General features: G+C 36.9%; 1 protein-coding gene across 1 annotated transcript; it reads left to right on the top strand.

Annotated features, from left to right (window-relative positions):
• Positions 1 to 11: 11 nt before the first annotated feature.
• On the top strand, positions 12 to 19,560 carry hs3st1l2 (heparan sulfate (glucosamine) 3-O-sulfotransferase 1-like 2). Its single transcript, XM_067407829.1, has 2 exons — positions 12 to 321; positions 18,151 to 19,560. Exon 2 carries the CDS (start codon positions 18,226 to 18,228, stop codon positions 19,135 to 19,137), a length of 912 nt encoding a protein of 303 aa, XP_067263930.1. The 5' UTR covers positions 12 to 321; positions 18,151 to 18,225; the 3' UTR covers positions 19,138 to 19,560.
• The last annotated feature ends 1,948 nt before the right edge of the window (positions 19,561 to 21,508 follow it).

The following is a 21,508-nucleotide window of genomic DNA, read 5'->3' as shown; positions in this document are numbered from 1 at the left end:
ATGTAGACACACTTTCTAATCCATTCACCTTCCTCGCTCACACACTCACAGTTTCTTCTTACAACCTTGAGGTTTATTTTCACCCTTTCCCTGCCTAGAGAGTCTGGAGAAGAATCTACGCAACCTCAACTTGAAAACTGCCGTTACAGAGAACAAGAGAGAAGGAAAGAGACAGAACAAGACAAAAAAAAAAGAAAAGAGGCTGGAGATGCACTGAAGGGCTCAGAAGGAATAGAGAAGAATGAAAGTCCCTGAAAACATCAGAACGAAGCATTCAGACGCACTTCAAGAGAGAAGCTGACTGAAGAAGCGAAAGTTCAGGTAAGCTCTCATCCTGTTCTATCACAGTTTTCCTTCTCAGTTTCATTTCCCTGTTTTTGGTCCGAGAAACTCTATAGACTGAACCTTATCTGTGTTCCTCAGCAATGCTTCAATTTAAACCAGAACTTTGGACTGTGCTTAAGATCCCATGTATATGGTTACCTACAGAATGTCTGAATTAAAATGTACTTTAAAATAGAGAATTTACTTCTTTAGTAGTCTTCCTACAGACTTGATGTTTGCTATTGTTCTGAGCAGTACTGTAACTTACTGCTGTTCTGAGTCCAATATCTCTAGGATCTCATAACTCTTGAAAACCAGGTACTACTCAGTTCTAAATAACATCAGACGTTTATTCTTTTGGATTTTTATAGAATATACATATTTGCAAGTCATAAATTAGTTAGTAATTTCTCAAATTTTTGATGGTTTTATTCACTTTCCACATGATTGATGCAAGTGTTACATATACTGTACACACACCTGTGTTTATTTTGTCTTTCACTAAAGTAGTAAGTAAATGCTTGGGAAATTACCAAATGTCTCTGCATGCAAATCACTTGATAAAGTGAAAACAGATGTTATATACAATAGCTACTGTAGATATAAATGCAAAACCTGTTTATGTACTCAAAAGTCAGAATATTCACTCAATACAATGACACACTGTTTAATTAAGTAATACACATTTGGATTATATTTCAAGTTTTGCTTCATGAGAAAGTTCATTTTCAGATTAGTTATATACATTTTCTTGTGTATGTTTGTGTATGAATCTGGTTTCTCGAATGTTGTGGGGTTGAGTATGTTAACAGGGCTAATACGCTGTGTGCTTCACGCATCAAATCATACTAAATGCAGCATGTGACTTCACACTCTACATTTATGTTCATCAAATACTGATTTATGATGAAAAGGGAAAATCTGATAGGCACTCAAAATGTAACAATAAAACTCTCTGAAATGTTTCAACCTCACTGACACTGACATGATACCGAATATTCATGGATTGATCCAAAAATTCATTGTCTTAACCCCATCTCTAACCATAACCCAGCATTAAAATCAGATAAATAATGCACTCTAAAAAATGCTGGGTTAAAAACAACCCAAGTTGGGTTGAAAATGGACAAACCCAGCGATAGGGTTGTTTTAACCCAGCGGTTGGGTTAAATGTTTGCCCAACCTGCTGGGTAGTTTTATTTAAACCAACTATTATTTAAAAATTGCTATATGGCTAATGAACCCAAAATAGTTGGGAAATTAAAAACCAGATGCAATTAGAGACAATAATAGACAAAAGATGAATGTTTATTAATAAGCTTTAATATTTTATTAATATAAATTTAATAGTTTATTAATATAAATTGATTAATAAGCAATTTAATAAATGTTTATTGTTTAATAATTATTCATTGAACATTAATAAATGTTCATTTCCAACATACTTTGGGTTAATTTTAATTACGCAATACAGTAATTTTTAAACAATAGTTGAGTTAAATAAAACTACCCAGCAGGTTGGGCAAACATTTAACCCTACCGCTGGGTTAAAACAACCCAATTGCTGGGTTTGTACATTTTCAACCCAACTTGGGTTGTTTTTAACCCAGCATTTTTTAGAGTGTATGGATGTTGTTCAAGCTTAGGTCTAACCCAAAACCTAAAATCTGATTGGTTGAAAATAATGTTGTGCTAGGACCAACAAGGTTGTTGATCCAGAAACATGTCCTACTTGGTGAAATCACAGTAAGCTGCTTTCTTTTACATGAACATATTTGATTAAGATGTTCACTGCAAGATGTTAACAAAGGAATGAGAAAAAACAGATGGATTTGGATATAGTGAGCTATTCTCCTGATGCCGACTCTGAGATTAGACGAATTTCTGTCACCTCTGAGCTATGCAGGACCTCATAGGGGCATAAAATGTTGGAGCATTAGTGATAGCGAAAGATGTGAATAATAGATATCATATTTTATGAGCGCAGAACTGCTCTACTAAGTGCAATGAACCATTCATAAAGATTGAGAGAGATGAGAGGAAAAGAGCTGCCTATATATCTCTGTTCAAAAGTTTTCAGAACAAGATCAAACAGGTTCACTCCACACACAGCAGTACATCAGTATTATTACCTGAAACAAAAGACTCCGTGTCCGAAGTGGGTGGACTGCTTTTATCATAACAGGTATCTCAAGAATATGGAATATAAATCCACCTTATTTTTAAAAAACTAAAAAATATGTCTGAATGAGGCTGAATGTAGTTCATCACTGTTCAATAGTCTGTTTAACATCAACTGCTTTATAGTTCAAATTCAGCCCCATTTATCCATTAAAAACAGATTATTAAATTACGTGCACAATACACAGGCAATAGAGGACAACATATCCTGAAAATCTGCCATAAGCAGAAAAGAAATAAAAAAACAGAATAAAGCAGAAATCAAGTATTAAATGGACTGTACTGTTGTGTACTGTAGTCGATGCCATATTTAATTTGACATGAATAAAAAAGAACCTGTGAGACTTAAAAATAAATCCCATGAAATAACTTGTACTGTCTTATTGTCCTGTATTTGTCTAATTGTCATTTGAAGCACACAAGTTAGCAACGCCCATTCTATTGTGACCTATTGTACTTTAATACTTCTATAACAGCCTAGTTTTAATAAGATTTTATATATAAATATATCTGTTATGTATATACACTTAGTTAAAAGATCAGAGATACTCTATAGAATAAGCATATACATAGTGGTTATTTGACTTAGTTCATGGATAACTTTTTTAACCATTGTTAGCCATTTATCTGTCAGTGACTCACTTACTCAGACATTATGCTATCGTAGCTCACACAGAAACCATGTAGTAAACCAAAACAAACACACCCACACACCAGGAATATGTAGTTGAAAGGGCCAAGTCGAAACTGGACAGCTTGGAAACCCCATTGATTGACAGATGGTCAAATATGGTGTGGGTTTTCCCTATTTAAACAGAAAGATGGACACCATGTACATGTCAAATTAATCAGCTTGTAATAGAAAGGAATATAACCGGTTTTTAATAAACTGAACTCTAGAGTCATTAGCATGGAACCTGAAGAGGAAGTGGCATGTCTCTATTCCGTCACTTGACTTGACTGTGGGAACCTGTTGGAAGTCTGCCTAGCATTTTTTTGGTTTGTGTCTCCTTTTTCACCTGACTTTAAGAACTAGTTTGTAGTTGAGACCCCCTGATATGCATTTAATGTTCAAACTCATCTTATGATAAAGTGAGCGACCTCAGGCAGGCCATACGGATAAGAGTGAAGGTTACGCTGTGGCACAGAGGTCATTATGTACGTCACAGGGACTGTACTCCAGACAAAACCGCTCTGTTCTCTGGAAAAAAATAAAATCCTGAAAACAAACCAGTTGATCCTTTTAATATAAGATTGGTGTATCCTTGGATAAGCAGACCGAGATTTGTGTGTGTGTATGTGATTGTGTATGTGATTGTGTGTGCTTGTGAGCTGTCTTCTTGGTTTGTTTCTTAGGTCATTATTGCTGACAGTTTTAGTCCATTATGAAGACAGGCTACTGCTTTTCTGCTGACCACCCTTCACGCAGGACTCTCCCATGCAGCCTCAAAGAGCCGAACCACAACATAAGAAATAGAACAGGGAAAAATGAAACCACACAACACAGCAAAACACAAAGCAACACAACAGCACACAGTGCATTACCACAGTCCCAAGAACATCCCAGAGGAAAATGTTATTGCTCAGAGGTTGCTCTTTCATAGCTCAGGAGATGTACATGTAGGCTTCATTTAGTTATGAGTTCTCAGTTATGCTTCATTTGAGTATCAGCTTTGATACTTTGTGTTGAACTATAATGCAAATAACTGAGACAATTATTTACTTAGAGACAGTGCAAGCACAGCAGAAAAAGATACATTTCCCAGATGAGCAGTCAGTACAGCATTGCTATAGGCCTAGACAACAGTCATTATTCAGAATTATTTTGCCTCTGAATTGTACTGAACAGGTATTTCAGAGAGCAGCCTAACTTTGGGTTAAATTGATTTAATTAAGGACAGCAGTTCCACAAGTTGGAAATCAGCTTTCTTAACATAAAATAACCATGTAAACTTGACTCAAATATCTTGTGTAGTGGAAACCTAACTAAATTGTTAATTCAACTAAATTCCCAATAAAATTAGACATGTCAAATAACTCAAATAAACCTCAGGTTAACTACTAGCTAGAAACAGTTAACGTGTTAGCATTGTAAATGTAACTCTTTTTTTACCATGTGTAATGTATGAAATGAGGCTATATGTAAAAACTGCTTGTATTAAAGGGTTAGTTCAAAAATGAAAATTCTGTCATTTATTACTCACCCTCATGCCGTTCCACACCCGTGAGACCTTCGTTAATCTTAGGAACACAAATTAAGATATTTTAGGTGAAATCCGATGGCTCCGTGAGGTCTCCATAGGGAGCAATGACACTTCCTCTCTCAAGATCCATAAAGGTACTAAAAACATATTTAAATCGGTTCATGTGAGTACAGTGGTTCAATATTAATATTTTAAATCGACGAGAATATTTTTGGAGCGCCAAATGAATCAGTGTATCGAATCTGCTGTTCGGAGCACCAAAGTCACGTGATTTCAGCCGTTAGCAGTTTGACAAGCGATCCGAATCATGACTCGATACACTGATTAATTTGTGCTCCGATGCTTCAGGAAGCAGTGTTTTGAAATCAGCCATCACTAAATAAGTCGTTATTTTGTTTTTTTGGCACACCAAAAATATTCTCGACGCTTTATAATATTAATATTGAACCACTGTACTCACATGAACCGATTTAAATATGTTTTTAGTACCTTTATGGATCTTGAGAGAGGAAGTGTCATTGCTCCCTATGAAGGCCTCACGGAGCCATCGGATTTCAACTAAAATATCTTAATTTGTGTTTTGAAGATGAACGAAGGTCTTACAGGTTTGGAACGGCATGAGGGTAAGTAATAAATGACAGAATTTTCATTTTTGGGTGAACTAACCCTTTAATCACTTTTTTATTGCCAATGTGTGAGCAGCTTATAACGAAACTTTAAAAAAAAACAAGACCTTCCCCGACTTCCAAGGTTGTCTATGAAAGCCTGTAGAATGATTTTTGCTGGGAACATCAAAAGGATGTGACATTTACACGCTCCCGAGAACCTCTGTTCCGTGCAATAACACATGAAACAAATGCTTATACAATGTTCAGGATAATGCCAAAAGAGCCATTCTGTACTGTAATATCAATGTGTCATGCAAAGAAAAGAGATTCATTCAAACTATAGCCTCACATAGCCAGAAATATATAGTCTTTAGTCTGAAATATACTTTATAATCAAACTATCATAAAAGTGTAATTTTAATTACCATGATGCCAGTGAATTGCAAAGCTCGAACAAACTATCCACATCGCTATGATCAGATGCTTTCTAAAATGCTGTTTTCTAACCATTGTCGTTTTGTTGTGTGTTTTTGATGTTGAGAAGAAAGGGTGCAGTACATATTAACATATTCATCTAAACTTCGCTCTCAGCAGCATGGACTGCATCAGGATGTTCGCTGGAAAGGTATTTCCAACTTCTTTACTTCTAAGTGAAGAACAAAAAATAACTGAGAATGTCGGGACATTGAATCACATTCAGTCTCTTTCTTCTTGTACGTTAGGTGTGCACAAGGACGAGCACAAACAATGAGCAAAAAAATCTATCCATCCATTGTAAAAGTAATACATAAGGCACCATGGGGTTAACAAAGGCCTTCTGAAGTAAACCATGGGTTTTTGTAAGAAAATAGGAAATATATAGGTTATTTCCCCTGTAGTGTTTTTTCCCCCCTCCATTTTAACACCTATTTGCCACTTGTTTGCCACCTGATGTCACCTGTTGGAGTTTGGGTTCCTTGCCGCTGTCGCTTTTAGCTTGCTTAGTTGGGGACACTTGACATTTGACTTGACATTTGATATTCAACAGTGCTTTGATCTGCCTGCATAGACACTCTTTAAGAGCTTCTTTAAGAGCTGCTGTGCAGCCAAAATAATGTACCAGTTATCAATGTAAAGCTGCTTTGACACAATCTACATTGTAGAAAAGCGCTATATAAATAAAGGTGACTTTACTAGTGAAAGGCAAACGCAAGTCACTTGACATGAACGACTAACCCAATCTCTGGCCCCTGTGTGGCAGTCCAGATTGCTAATCATTGAATTATTTGCTTGTCATACCAAATTGGAAAATTACAGTTTGATAGCTGAAAGGTTGTTGGCCCACAGCAATGTTTTTTTATAAAATATCCATATTTAAAACTTTATTAACTATAATAAGTAGCTTCCGGCAGACAGCTGTACCCATCACTTTGAGGTGGAAGAGTAACCTCTGACCCGACGCATTACATAATTATGAACGCGGAAGCACAGAGGATAGAGCAAAACAAAACAAAACACCGGTCATGAACTAAAAGTCAAAAATAATTATTTCTAAAGAGAAATGTCAGAGGATTTTGATATAAGAGCTTGAGTTTGTTGCCCAGCCCTATTTGTTTGAACCGCGAGAGGCATTTAAGCTTATGCTACTCCTACATCCTGCATCGTATATCATGGCAGGGGGTTACTCATTTCGTGCAAGTCGATTTGCACAGTATGTGTACGGTTGTTTGTTGGAAGCTAGTTATTTAAATTGATAAAGTCTTAAATATGGATAATTTTCTTACAAAAATGCATCACTTTGCTTTAAAAGGCCTTTATTAACCCCCTGGAGACATATGAACTATTTTTTATAATGGATGGATGATTTTTTTTTTTGGGCTTCAAAATCTGGCCCCCACCCCCTTTGCTATAAAGCTTGGAAGAGCTGAATTCACACTATATTGCCAAAACAAGTACTGGGACACCCCTCCAAATAATTGAATTCAGGTGTTTCAATCACTTCCATGACCACAGGACAGGTGTATAAAATCAAGTACCTAGGCATGCAGACTGCTTCTACAATCATTTATGAAAGAATGGGTCGCTCTCAGAAGCTCAGTGAATTCAAGCATGGTACTGTAATAGGTTGCCACCTGTGCAGTAAGTCCATTTGTGAAATTTCCTCACTACTAAATATGGTCAACTGTCATTGGTATCATAACAAAGTGGAAGCAATTGGGAACAACAGCAACTCAGCCACAAAGTGGTAGGCCACGTAAATCACAGAGCGGGGTCAGCGCATGCTGAGGCGCACAATGCGCAGAAGTCGTCAACTTTCTGCAGTCAATAGCTACAGACCGCCAAACTTCTTGTGGCCTTCAGATTAGCTCAAGAACAGTGCGTAGAGAGCTTCATGGAATGGGTTTCCATGGTCGAGTAGCTGCATCCAAGTCTTACCTCACCAAGTGCAATGCAAAGGTTCGGATGCAGTGGTGTAAAGCACACCGCCACTGGACTCTAGAGCAGTGGAGACGTGTTCTCTGGAGTGACCAATCACGCTTCTCTGTCTGGCAATCCAATGGATGAGTCTTGGTTTGGCTGTTCCCAGGAGAACGGTACTTGCCTGACTGCATAGTGCCAAGTGTAAAGTTTGGTGGAGGGGGATTATGGTGTGGGGTTGTTTTTCAGGGGTTGGACTTGAACCCTTAGTTCCAGTGAAAGGAACTCTTAATGCTTCAGCATACCAAGACATTTTGGACAATTTCATGCTCCCAACTTTGTGGGAACAGTTTGGGGATGGCCCCTTCCTGTTCCAACATGACTGCACACCAATGCACAAAGCAAGGTCCATAAAGACATGGATGAGTGAGTTTGGTGTGGAGGAACTTAACTGGCCTGCACAGAGTCCTGACCTCAACCCGATAGAACACCTTTGAGCGGAGACTGCGAGCCAGGCCTTCTTGCCAACATCAGTGCCTGACTTCACAAATGCGCTTCTAGAAGAATGGTCAAAAATTCCCATAAACATACTCCTAAACCTTGGAAAGCCTTCCCAGATGAGTTGAAGCTGTTATAGCTGCAAAGTGTGGGCCAACTCCATATGAAACCCTACGGATTAAGAATGGGATGTCATTAAAGTTCATGTGCACATAAAGGCAGGTGTCCCAAAACTTTTGGCAATTTAGTGTATCTCCGACTGTGTTCGTCTGAAAGAAGATACACTTAGGATGACTTGAGGTTGAGTAAATCATGGGATAATTTTCATTTTTGGGTGAACTATCCCTTTAACCTAAGCACCACTCTTCAGCACAGTGGTAGCTTCAATGACAGCCACACATTCCTATGAAACAGTAGTTTATCGTCTCATGTCCTACAAAAATAAAATCATCAAAAGCAATGAAGCTTATTTAATTTGTACTTTACTTGTGATGTTTTTTTCACTTTGTAACAGAATTTGCAAAAGCAACAAGTTCAGAGACATACATAACTGTTCTTCAATAAACAAAGTAAAATGCATTTTTTTAAAGGAAAAAAATAGCTACAGTACATACTGTATATTGTAACACTGAATTGTAATTATTACATAAATCACAATACTTTAAAAAAGAAAAAAGCTAAATATATTGAAAAGGCAAGACAATTTTTTTTTTATAATATTGACACAGGAGGTCTGTGGCAATTCCCAGCTCTAATTTACTCTAATTTACATCACGCAAAGATATCCTCTGTTTTGGTTAATGCAAAAAAAATTATTCACATTAAAAATAAAAGTCCTTTATTGGAATCGATGGTTCCATGAAAAAACCTTTAACATCCAACCTTTCCATTCCACAAACGTTTTTTTCAATTTTCAAAATGTTCTTCACACTAAGAAAAAAATGGTTCTTTTAAGAACTGTACACTCAAAGTTTAACCAACAATACATGTCTGAAAAACATATTCGACTGCATCTTTGAACACACCTTAGTGTATCCTGATACATAACTATCTGTCTTAGATCATCCCCTCACACCACAACATAGTGGAAGTCTCTACTCCTGTACATATGTATGAAAAACAAACACACTGCAAAACAAGAAAAATATAATCTTATTCTACATTTCAATCCCAAAAGTCACACAAAGTACAGAACAGCCTGGCATAACACAGCAGGGCCTGAAGGGACCCCCTTCTTGTCCATACACACACAAATCATACCACTGTGTTTCCTCACAATATAGAAGAAAAACAGCAGCCAGTGATGCAGAAATCTCCATGCAAAACACATCCATTCACTGCAAGCATATCCATAAGTGAAAGATATAGCTGTGCGCTCAAGGCCCTTTCAGCGTGTACGCGGTTAAAGAATTACAAAGATGTTTTTCACTGTTCTTTGAATGTGAAGGGGATTTAAGGACGAATCAAAAGCAGCAACCTGGCGTGGAAACGCGAGCACAAGAAAGGACAAAGAGCAGAACCAAAGACGTTACTTCTGAGATTTCAGAGCGGCTGAAAGACAGCAAACTTGCACGCAGACGCACAACCACCTGCTCTGAGACTGACAGTTCCATTCATCTGGCCTCTAAACAACTTTTTCCTTTCCAGGGATTAATTGCCAATTGCAAAGGCAAATCTGGAAAAACACTTTTTTTTGGCACAAGTTCATTCTCACCCTCTCGCTGTTTGTTTTGTAGAAACACTCTCTATCCGTCTGCCCATTTTGGGATTTGTCAGGCAAATGGAATAATACTAACGAGACTGTGAGAACCACCCCTATTAGAATTTATATATATAATTAGAATTTCTTCCCCTCCCTCTTACAACGAAATCTCATCTTTTCTCATGACTTTTACTGGCGTGAGGGCAGAACATCCTGTCACTCACATGAGATCACAGCAATAGCAAACCACAGCCATGCAATTCTCCAATCAATTACTGATAGACAAAATCAAGTTCTGCCCCACATTTTTTCTTGTTCAAGAAGCCATTTCACTCGGATATATGTCACAATAAGGAAGAAAAGACCATCCAAACTATTACTGTATTTGCTTACCTCAAAATTTTGTCATTTTGTCACATTTTACATGGAACTGAAAAGTTTAGCACAATGTCCCAGATGCTGTTCAATACAAAGAAATGGTGATGGGTGCTGGCAAACTAAACAAAAAACACAAAAAAGTACAATAAAAGCATTCAACTTGTATACTATATTTTTAAGTCTTCTCTAGTTTTATGCAAGGAACAGATAGATTACTTGGAATGATCTGCTAAACTTCTTTTGTGTTTCATAAAAGGAAGCAAGACATCACCTTTGAATGAACTATCAGTTTAAGAATTAGAAGATTTTTTTCACTTTAATAAGAATTAGTATATTGTGTAATCTTGCTTTATTTGATGAACAGAATTAATTTAGGCTTTTGATCACATAAAGAAATTGATCAACAAACATAAACAGAAGCTCAACTGTACTTGCTTGATGCATGAGAAGAAATCTCATTGGTTCTTGCGGAAGCTCAAATGTGCTTCCTAACACATGAGAATGAATTTCATTGGTTCTCGCACATCAAACAAAAAATGCTTGAGCTTTCATTTACCATAATTGATGTGTGCATTGATGAATGTTTATATGTGAATAAAAGACTAAATTAAATCTGTTCATCATATAAAGCTATTGTGTCTCTTCAGAAAATTCGGACTAAACTGCTCAATTCCGATGGATTAGTTTTACAATCTCTTTGTGAACTTCTTGAAGAATAAAAATGGTAGTTGCATAGCTGTCAATGGAGGGACAGAAATCTCTCAGATTTCATTAAAAATATCTTCATCTGTGTTCCAAAGATGAATGTTACGGTTTTGGAACGACATAATGGTGAGTAATTGATGACAGAATTTTCATTTTTGGGTGAACTAACCCATTAACTGATGCGTTTAAACTCTTGAAATGATAAGACAATTTTGTATTATTGCATATTTTTGTAGCCTGTATACTCTACCCTTCAGAAGCCAGGTCAGCATATAGCTCTGAAAGATCATTACCACAAAACAACCCTGAGTGCTTGTGGTGTGAACCGCTCCATTGTTTTGACGTGCTGCTCACTTTAAACCGTAGAAAAGGTAAAATGGTGCTACAGTTGTCATTATGTCTCGCAGTCTAGTTGGAATCAAGCTGGGGTCCGGAACCAGACCGCGGCCCGCTATTTGAGGATGCTTGCACTACAACATGAAATCCTATTAAATGTGTCATTTCAGCCCTCATGCCTGGTGTGATCCTGCAGTAGCTGTCAGGTCCACATGCTCAGTTGTGGTGGTTAGTTGTATTGAGCAGAACAGCCCAACCTCCATCTGTCCACCCACCCCTACAGAGAGACAGATTACCGCTGACGTGACCACTGACTCTCAATATTTACCCCTTCCCTCCAAATCTACAGTATTGATATTGCCACACACACATGCACACACAGGAAATAGATAGGCTTCCCCTGTAGTGAAAGGCAAATACAAGTCACTTGACATGAACTAACCCGATCTCTGCCCCCTGTGGCTCAGTCCAGATTGCTAATCATTGAATTATTTGCTTGTCATACCGAATTGGAAAATGAGTTTGACAGCTGAAAGGCTGTTGGCTCACAGCAATGATTTTATATATTTTAAATACATAGGCTAATGATAATATATAATTCAGTCAACAGCCATTGAACTGTCATAATCATACGGCAGAGAGAGAAAAGGAGAGAGACAGAGAGAAACATTTACTGGCTACATCAGTGCTCATAATCGTATTAATCGTATTTCTAACCTGGGTTTTTAGAATAGAATTTTTGTGAGTGTGCTTTAAGAATGCAAGTTTACTAATAACAAGTTGAAAGTTGCTACTTAAATACTACAAACAATAGGATGATGAGTTTATGTGCTTGACGGATCTTAAGTAGCAATTTTTAACTTAAGTTTTCAAAACACAATGGTTTCAAAATATACATATTTCAGGTAACTTTGTGTAATTTATTATGCATCTTCTATAATAGTAACTCAAAAATAATCTTAAACTGCTATTCTAAACTCATGGCTATAAATTGCTATATCTCTTCAGGGGTTTTCATGTGATAATATTGCTAACCTGGAAAGGTAATCAGGTAATCATTTCGGTGACACTTTACAGTAAGGTTTCATTTGTTAATATTAGTTAACTACATCAGTTAACATTAACTAACAACGAAAAATACTTCTAAAGCATTTATTAACACATGATTTAAATCAAAAGTTATCTGTTAACATTAGTTAATTGAACTAATATAAACTAACAGAGAACGGTTGTATTTTTATTAACTAAAGTTAATAAAATAAGTACTGTATCTCATGTATTGCCCATTGTTATGTATAATATTAGTTAATACATTAACTAACCTTAACTAATGGAAACTTATTGTAATGTGTTACCATAATTTCTATAGGTAACACATTACATCAAAAGTTTGGGTTCGGTAAGATTTGAAGTCTCATATGCTCACCAAGGCTACATTTATTTGAAAAAAAGATATAGTAAAAATAGCAATATTGTGTAAAAATACAATTTAAAATATGTTTTTTCTATTTTTATACAGTAATTTTTAAAATGTAAATTAGTGATGGCAAAGCTGAATTTTCAGCATCATTACTCCAGTCTTCAGTGTCACATGATCCTTCACAAATCATTCTAATATGCTGATTTGGTGCTTAAGAAACACTTCTTAGTATTACCAATGTTGAAAATGGTTGTGCTGCTTATATTTTTGTGGAAACCATGATTTTTTAAAGATTATATGATGAAAGAAAGTTCAAAAGAACAGCATTCATTTAAAAACAAACAAACTGTCACTTTTGACTTTTGATAAATGTAATGCATCCTTGCAGAACATCTTTCAAAAAATAAAAAAATCTTACTATCCCAAACTTTTGGACAGTAGTTTACATTCACATTTTAGTGATAGTATCAATTCTCATGTAAAATTCTGTTACATTTTATCAAGCACATAACTGTTATCGAGCACATAACGGTTTCATAACGGAGCACATAAATCTCACATTTGTGGTACAACTTTGTGCAATTCATGTTGTCTTTTCAAATAATATTAACAGAAATTACCGAACTAATAAACTGAAAACCACTTCTGAAATCCTTTAGAAATTTTTGAGAGAACCGAATCTAAAAATGGCAATTCTCAGAGCTCTGAGCACAAAATCTATGATTTCTTAACAGCAAAGCCAAACATAACTATAAATGAACATCAAACCAAACTTCTCCATCATCCCGTTTTCAACTTTTGCTCTCTTTACTTTCATCCACATGCTGTATCACACATGAGAAGAGTGCTAGTCATGAGTAGCTGGAAAAGCTGACCAGACTCAGACACTTTTCCATGCCAATAATGTTGCCATGTTCTCTATGCCAACAACCTCTTTAATTAGAGTGAAGCCCCCCTCATACTTCCCCCTCCCCTCTGCTGGTACCAGACCGCACCCCCACCCCCCCAACCCATATTCAAACCAAACCCATATTCTCCCCTCACACACTCACACACACACACACACTCCTCATTATCAATGCGAGGAACATGCAGACCAGAGGGGGCTGTAGAGTGTGTGATTCGATTGACCCAGATCTTCAAGTGCAAATGAGAGCGAGAACGAGGGAGAAGAGGGAGGGATGGAAGTGAGGAAGAGTGAGAGACTGGTGGGGTGTGGGGAGGTTCATGAAGAGACTAATTTGAGGCTTAGTGGGGCGTCCGTGTGCTAAAAACTGAGCAGATTTACTGAAGGTCAGTGTCTATTGGACAGATTGAATGAGATCTTTCAGCAGCATCCAAAGGGACACTTTCTGCATATTTTTCCGTTTCTTTCAGTTCGATGACAGAGACAATTGGATCCTCTCAGACGCTGTTTAATCCTCTCATTCATTCCCCATTTGCATTCACTTAAGAGGAAGAGGAGGAATGTCTAAAAAAAATTGGACATCAGATTTTGGACCTTTTTTTGTAAACTAACTGAAAAAAAGGGATGTTTCTCAGGATTTTTTTTTTCTTCCCTGAGAAAAAGACCTCAGAACTTCAAAAGTGCTATCAAATGTTTATGTAGCATTCAACTTCTGTACACAGAGAATGACGCAACAACAAAAATGCAAACATCTGCTTCTGTAACTACAAAGCTGTAAAGATCTGTAAATGTAAATGGTTTAACATATTATATGTAGTTTTACTGTAAAATACTGTCATATTTTTGCATGTAAAAACTATAATTACCATATAATTTACATAGAATAACGCTGAAAGGACATTTCCATAAGTTCCTGCATGTTACATCATATTATGATTATATTTTATATAAATAATTTAGTGTCTCCTTTGTTATCAGTAATGGTGTTACATTTTCTGTTATTTACCTAATTTTTATTCCATTATCTTAGTGTCACGTGTTACCCTGATAATTTTGCACTGCTTTAAAAAGCAGATTTTGGTTATTCAAGTAGATTGGTATAATAACGTAAACGATACGGTTGTAAAATTGTTGCAAAATACAGGCACTCTCTGTAGAGGAAAAAGCCTTTCCATGAAGGGAAGATATGATCACTTCTGAAAGCACCGCAGCTTTAGTTTATTGTTTACAAAAAATATATGTTTTTTTAAGACACCAAGGAAAGGTGACTAATGTGCAGCGGTCATGCATGAAGCCACTGCCTCTAAACATTCCAGTCAGATCAGGAACTGAGATAAAATGGTAATATATGACAGAAAGCCCTTTGATCTCATTCGCCGCAGGTCCTCTTTTTTGTCTTTTACGAGTATCCAGCACTCTTGTAGTCCATGCAAGTATTTATACATGTCTGCGTGAGTGTGTGCGGTTGTCTTGTATTCACGAGTGAGTTTGTATGCAGGATTACTGCGCTCTGGAAACAGAAGCAAGACTAAGTTTGCACTAAGCTGAGAAGCCTAAATGCAAAATGTGTGTGTGCGCATCACTGGGTTTTCTTTTAGTGTGCAATGGCATTCAGGAAAGAGGATTATATTGCACAGTATGAGGTGACAGTGGAGGGTGTTTATATTAGGCATGCATTTTTTTGTTCTCAGCTACAGAGTTTGTCTGTGAGAGAGAAAGGGAGAGACTAGCTTTGTTTGCTTGAGAGTGAATAAACTGAAAGTCTGACTCAATCAGTAGGTCTGTGAGTCCCTGATAAAGATGAAACAGACACACACAGAGACACATTATAGATCCCTATAAGACGATTTGTGTGTCTATCAGGAGTATTTTCTCCAACACAGACAGTTTGCAAATATTTTTTACGATTTAATAAATTGCTTGCAAATTCGAATGACTTTGTACAACCTCAACTGCACATTAATGTTAAGTTTAGGGGTGGAACTTCATGATGAAGCTTAACCAACAAATCATACTTTTTCGTACGAGTCAGATCGTATTAATACGATCGGGTTGTTTTCTCCTAAGGCAAGGGAGGCAGCAATCATGAAAAGGCCAAGTGTACTGTAAATGCCCTGCAAAAAATACTTGAGACAGTCACATGAGAGGAAGCAGTGCCCCCAAGTCCTGTCAATCTGATAAAGCCTGCATATTATGTTCACAAACAGTCCACAAATCAACATGAATAGGTCAAATTTGGTGAAAACAGAATAAACAACTCACCCATTAAAAAAAAAATGAAATATATGTGGTGCCGTTTTAGTGATGCTGATTTAACATCTAAACCCATTCATTCTTTCTCTCTCCAAAAACGTAATAATCTCTTTATTAACACCATATCCAATAAAAGTGAAAACAGGTCAATTAAAAATTATTTACATCAGAGGCATCACAAGATAATGAACCCTTTTCACAGAGTTCACAACATATTTCTGTCTTTAACATTTGTAAAACTTGGTTAATGTATATTAATACAACTGTTCGATTTTTACATTTTAGTACTAAATGGTAATATCCCTCGCTATTATAACTGACCCCAAATGTTTATTTTTTGAAGGAATCTGTAATTAATTTCTGTAATTACATTTATAATTACACTGTTGACCCGTCCCTTACACCTAACCCCTACTCTTAAACCTACCCGTGTCCCAATTCAATAGCAGAAACAGTGTTTTGCAATTCAATATGAACCCAATAGTAGTTAAGGCCACTTAATATAAAGTGGGACCTCCTTTACTTCTAAGAGTGTATGGCTTACTGTCAATACGTACAACAGAATTTATCACTACAGATGGCAATAATGAAAATACCCTGGTTTATGTATTCTTTTCTTATGTTATTTGACTAAATTTGTCACCAGCAACAGATAACATAACCTGATGAACAGGAGCAGCACATTCTGAGGATTAAAGCTGCGAGATGGGGGAATAAAGTGAGAGACATTAGACAGACACTCAGACCCGTAATGGTAGAGTTGATGAGGCTTAGCAGCAATGATGACGCTGACGCTGGAGCAGGAGAGGCAAGACCACAGGGCTCGACACTTACTCCCAACTGTGTAATTATACAGCGTACAGAGCAACACCACAGCTCGTTTACAAAGGCTGACTGCTCAAAACTAGATGAGAAGCAAATTAATAACTCGTGACTCTGGCAGCAGCAGGGTACAATAACATCACAACTGTGAGATGTCTAAACATGGCAGTTAAGTCATTTTAAAGGAGGATAGAGGTCAGAAATAATGTGGCCAGTGATTGTCCTGATCAGCCGCTGTCATCGTATCCTTTTAGTTAAGTAATTTTCACTTGTTTTCAGAAAAGTTGTCCTCATTCATTCCAAACCTGCATGACTTTCTTTCTTCCTCTGAGCACAAAGAGTTTAACAGAATTCCGTTTAATGAAAGTGGATGGGGACCAGGGGACATCGAAGACCAAAAGGACAAAAACATCACCATAAAAGGACCATAAAAATAGTCTATATAATTTGCACACTATATTCCAAGTCTTTTGAAGCCATGTGATAGCTTTGTGTGAGGAAGAGTGAAATCTTTCTTGACAGCCGTGGTCATTATACTCACTTTCATTGTATGGAAAAGAGCAGATCTGACGTTCTGCCATAAATAACCACTTTTTAATTATGGTTAGATATGAGGGTGAGTAAATCGTGACAGAATTGTATCCCTTTTTTATCATTTTAAGAGATATTTAAGTATTTTAAAGAATTTTCGTGATAAATTGCCTCAGTGGAACCTGTACTAAAAAACAAAACAAAAAACATGTAACCATTGCATCAGTTTTTATGCACTCAGATGACAAACAACCGCATAGCTTTGTTCCATCAGAAGAATCAAACGTTGTATCGTATATGTGATGTGAGATTTGAAATCACTGAAATACAGTGAAATACATGTGAAATACAGAAACAGTTGATGAGGTGCTCTTTGCATTTATACTTCTAAACTTTGGAACTAACAAACATTCCTTATTAGATCATCAGGATCATTCTCAAGGATATTAACCTTTCTATTTTTTACATTCTTGCTTACTGCAAAAATTTTAAAAATAAATCTTGTTTTTGTTATACAGTTTCTTAATCGGAATGACTGAGTTCTAACCACTAGAGGGCAGCAGTGAGACTGCAGTGGGATTAGGATGAGTAAATTTACACAGAGAGATTTCCAAGGCACTATTGTTCATGAATATTTAATGTGTTTCTTCTCTCTGTGTTTTAATAATTCTGTTAATTAAATCACACTGAGGAAGTACACTTCTGCCCTGCTGTTGTTGTTTTTTAACATATGTTTTTAACAAATTTGTCATGTAACCAACTTAAATTTGCGTGACAATGAACTGCTTTTAGGATTTTCGACGTGATTATTGTTATGAATAATTAATACCTTCCTGTGGGTCTTCTCTGAAAAATAAGTAATTACCGTGCACTTTCTTTTTCAGAAAATAACTTGACGAAATCAACAGCTGCTGTGTGTGTTCGTTGTGTGCCGCCCTTGACCTGTCTGGACTGACGCCATGCTGTGGACGCTCCTCCTGGCTTTGATCCTACTGCTGTTGCTCCAGGCACAGCTGCTTGTTTGTCTGCATGAACTCCGAGCCTCTTTGACCTCAGTGACATCAGCGACCCCTTCTGGAACTTCCAATGCCTCAACTTTGCAACGTCTGCCAGGGGCAATCATCATCGGGGTGCGCAAGGGAGGCACCAGGGCCCTGCTGGAGATGCTCAACCTCCATCCTGATGTGGAAGTAGCCAAGACCGAGATCCACTACTTCAACCTGGATGAAAACTTTCGGAAGGGTCTGGACTGGTACCGTGCCCAGATGCCCATCACCCTCCCTGGGCAGCTGACTGTGGAAAAGACCCCTGGCTACTTCACAGCACCAGCGGCCCCAAGGAGGATATGGGCCACAAATCCAGCGGTGAAACTGCTGCTGATCGTTCGCGACCCTGCAGAGAGACTCGTGTCAGACTATACACAAGTTCTCCACAACCGAATTCAGCAGAACAAGCCATACCAGCCACTCGAAGAGATGCTAGTATCACAAGGACACATCAACACCAAATACAAGGCCCTTCAGAGGAGTTTTTACTACCAGCACCTGGCCAGATGGTTGGAGCTTTTTCCCAGAGAGCAGATCCACATTGTGGACGGAGAATCACTGATTCAGAATCCGTTCCCTGAGCTGCAGAAGGCAGAGAAGTTTTTGGAACTTCCACCTCGGATAAAGCCGGACAATTTCTACTTTAACGTCACCAAGGGCTTTTACTGTATGCTGTCTGCGGGACACGACAAATGCCTGGATGAGTCTAAAGGAAGACCACATGCACCACTTAGCAACGAGGCTTTCCAGAAACTTTGCCGCTACCTGCGAGTACCCAATCAGATCTTTTTCAAAATGGTGGGACAGAGGTTTGACTGGTGCTAAATGATTGACAGCTCTCACAGAGACTGAGAGTTGTTTTCAAATTACTACTGGCAACCCACTTTTGTGAAAATGTTTTAATGTTGTCAAAGGAATATGGTTAAAAATGCCAGTTTGCAAGAGGGCTAAGCAGAGAGGCCAGCGCCAAAAACTCTTCTGAACATTAATACATCCACAGTTTCTGTGGAAAATAGAATCTGCAGGACTTCATGTGCTTTAAAAAACTCCTTGGATCACTTTTAACTTCAGAAGTCTCAGTCCAAACAGACTATTGATATGGAAATGACACTGAAAACACTGGCAATGCCTAGTTATAGAAAAGATTGAACTTGAAAACTCTGTTTTCTCTAATAAAAAATAAAGAAAGAATGTGGATAGATAACAAGAATTGCATATAATAAGAAAAATAAAAAACTAAAATGTTACTTCCAGTGGTACTTGAAGCATTTATCAAAAATACTGCTTTGTCAGCTGTATAATTGTAGTCTAATCATTTAATTCTCATGTTTATACTAATTTGTACTTGAATATTTTATTTAATTTTTTTTAATAGAAATGTCTATTTTTAAATCAGTTGGTTCTTTAAACTGAGATATTTCTTAATGTCATAAGTTAATGCACAACAAAATTCTGTTTTCTATTCAATAAATACATGTACATAAAACATCTCATATCTATCAATCTAAAACTGACAATATTTGACATTTTAGGCACCTAAGTCAATTACAAATTGTCACACTGTCAAATGTCTGTATTAACTTATTCTGTTTATGAATATTTCTAAACCTTAATTTCAGAGGTGTAAAGTATTTGAGCAAATGTAATTAGTTACTGTACTTAAGTATCTTTTTGGCTACTTTGTAGAGTATCAAAGATATTGGCAACTTTTACTCTCTACTTGACTACATTTTTGAACAAGTAAATGTACTTTTTACTCCACTACATTTGTGATGAGTTACGCAATTACAGATTACATTTTTCATGACAGCTAACTTTTTCTGCTGCAGTTTGTTTCTGATATAAAGAAGTGATATCGCCATCTAAGGGCATTGAAGGTACTATGTCTTGTGCGTTTTGCTTTTACTCACCCAAAACTTGTCAGCAAGGTTACTTTACATGAATGTGACTGCATTAGCAGGTAGATGCTGATCGCAGGTGTTTGATTTATTAGATGAGGAAATAACTGCAGCTGGTGATGAGGCTCAAACCAGCACATACAGTAGACTTTGACTGTTTAATTTTACGTAACATTGTTTTATTTATCCGCTATATTGATAAGACCATTTTGAAGGATATTTCTTTACTTATGACCTTTCTGTGCACTTGAGCTCAATTGAGACTTGAGAGTTTGTAGACGTTTAAAGGTTGTTGTGTCGACCTTGATTTATTGCAATATTGAGGCGTTCAGTTTTATTTTGATCTTATAAAATAAACTTGATTTCTCATCTTACAAATCAATTGTTTCTTATTTTCACCGGCATGTCCCTCAGGTGCATCTCTGAGCCTACATTCAGCATGAGTAAAATACTTAAGTAGGCCTACTGTTAAAAATCAGATACATTAAGTTTAGTAAGATACTTTTAAGTTAACTCAAGTCGAATTGGAATTGGTTACTTGTAACTTGTAGTGGAGTCATTTTCGATGTAGCTATCTGTACTTTTACTCAAGTATGGTTTTCAGGTACTCTTTACACCTCTGCTTAATTTCAGCGGTGATGAACATAAGATAAACAACAAATGACAAAAAACTACTGACAGCTATCATATGTTATATGAAATAGAAGACACTCGTGGCATGAAACTTACATTGGTAGGCTGCTTCATTAAAGAAGTGTGTCTCTTGAATCCCTCGCGATATGAACAAGCAGGGAAGTAGGCTATCCTGTGGATGTCGTTTACTTTCACGTCCGGTAGATGGCAGTGTTTCATCTGTTATGTAGAACTGAGGAGGGCGCTGAAAACAGCATCTTGTGATGTGCGTCGTTTCCCCACATCTACAGAAATGAATTGTTTTAATGTTTAAAACTATTAGAGGCCTAGATAAATATATTTTACTCTAGATAAGGCGGGACCCTTACTGTGGCCGTTATTTTGAGATCACTGCCCAACCGTGCCCAACCATAGAGTGCCCAACCAATTCCAACGGAAGCCTAAAGAGGTCACGCATCAGTGAAAAGATCTTCCCTTAGGAACAGTGAGAAATATATTATTTACATATAATAATATATATTATGTAATAATATATATTAATGTAATAATATTTAATGTAATGTATCAGGCCTACATGTAACAACAGTAATATGTATTATTTACATGTACAATATATTATTTGGAGAAATAAATGGAATAATCCCTTACCTAATGTAATTGCAATA

This window comes from Chanodichthys erythropterus, chromosome 13 (genome assembly GCF_024489055.1).
Source record: "Chanodichthys erythropterus isolate Z2021 chromosome 13, ASM2448905v1, whole genome shotgun sequence".
In the NCBI taxonomy this organism is placed as follows: domain Eukaryota; kingdom Metazoa; phylum Chordata; class Actinopteri; order Cypriniformes; family Xenocyprididae; genus Chanodichthys; species Chanodichthys erythropterus.
Note: the sequence above shows the minus strand (reverse complement) of the source record. Positions and strands in the feature narration are given on the sequence as shown.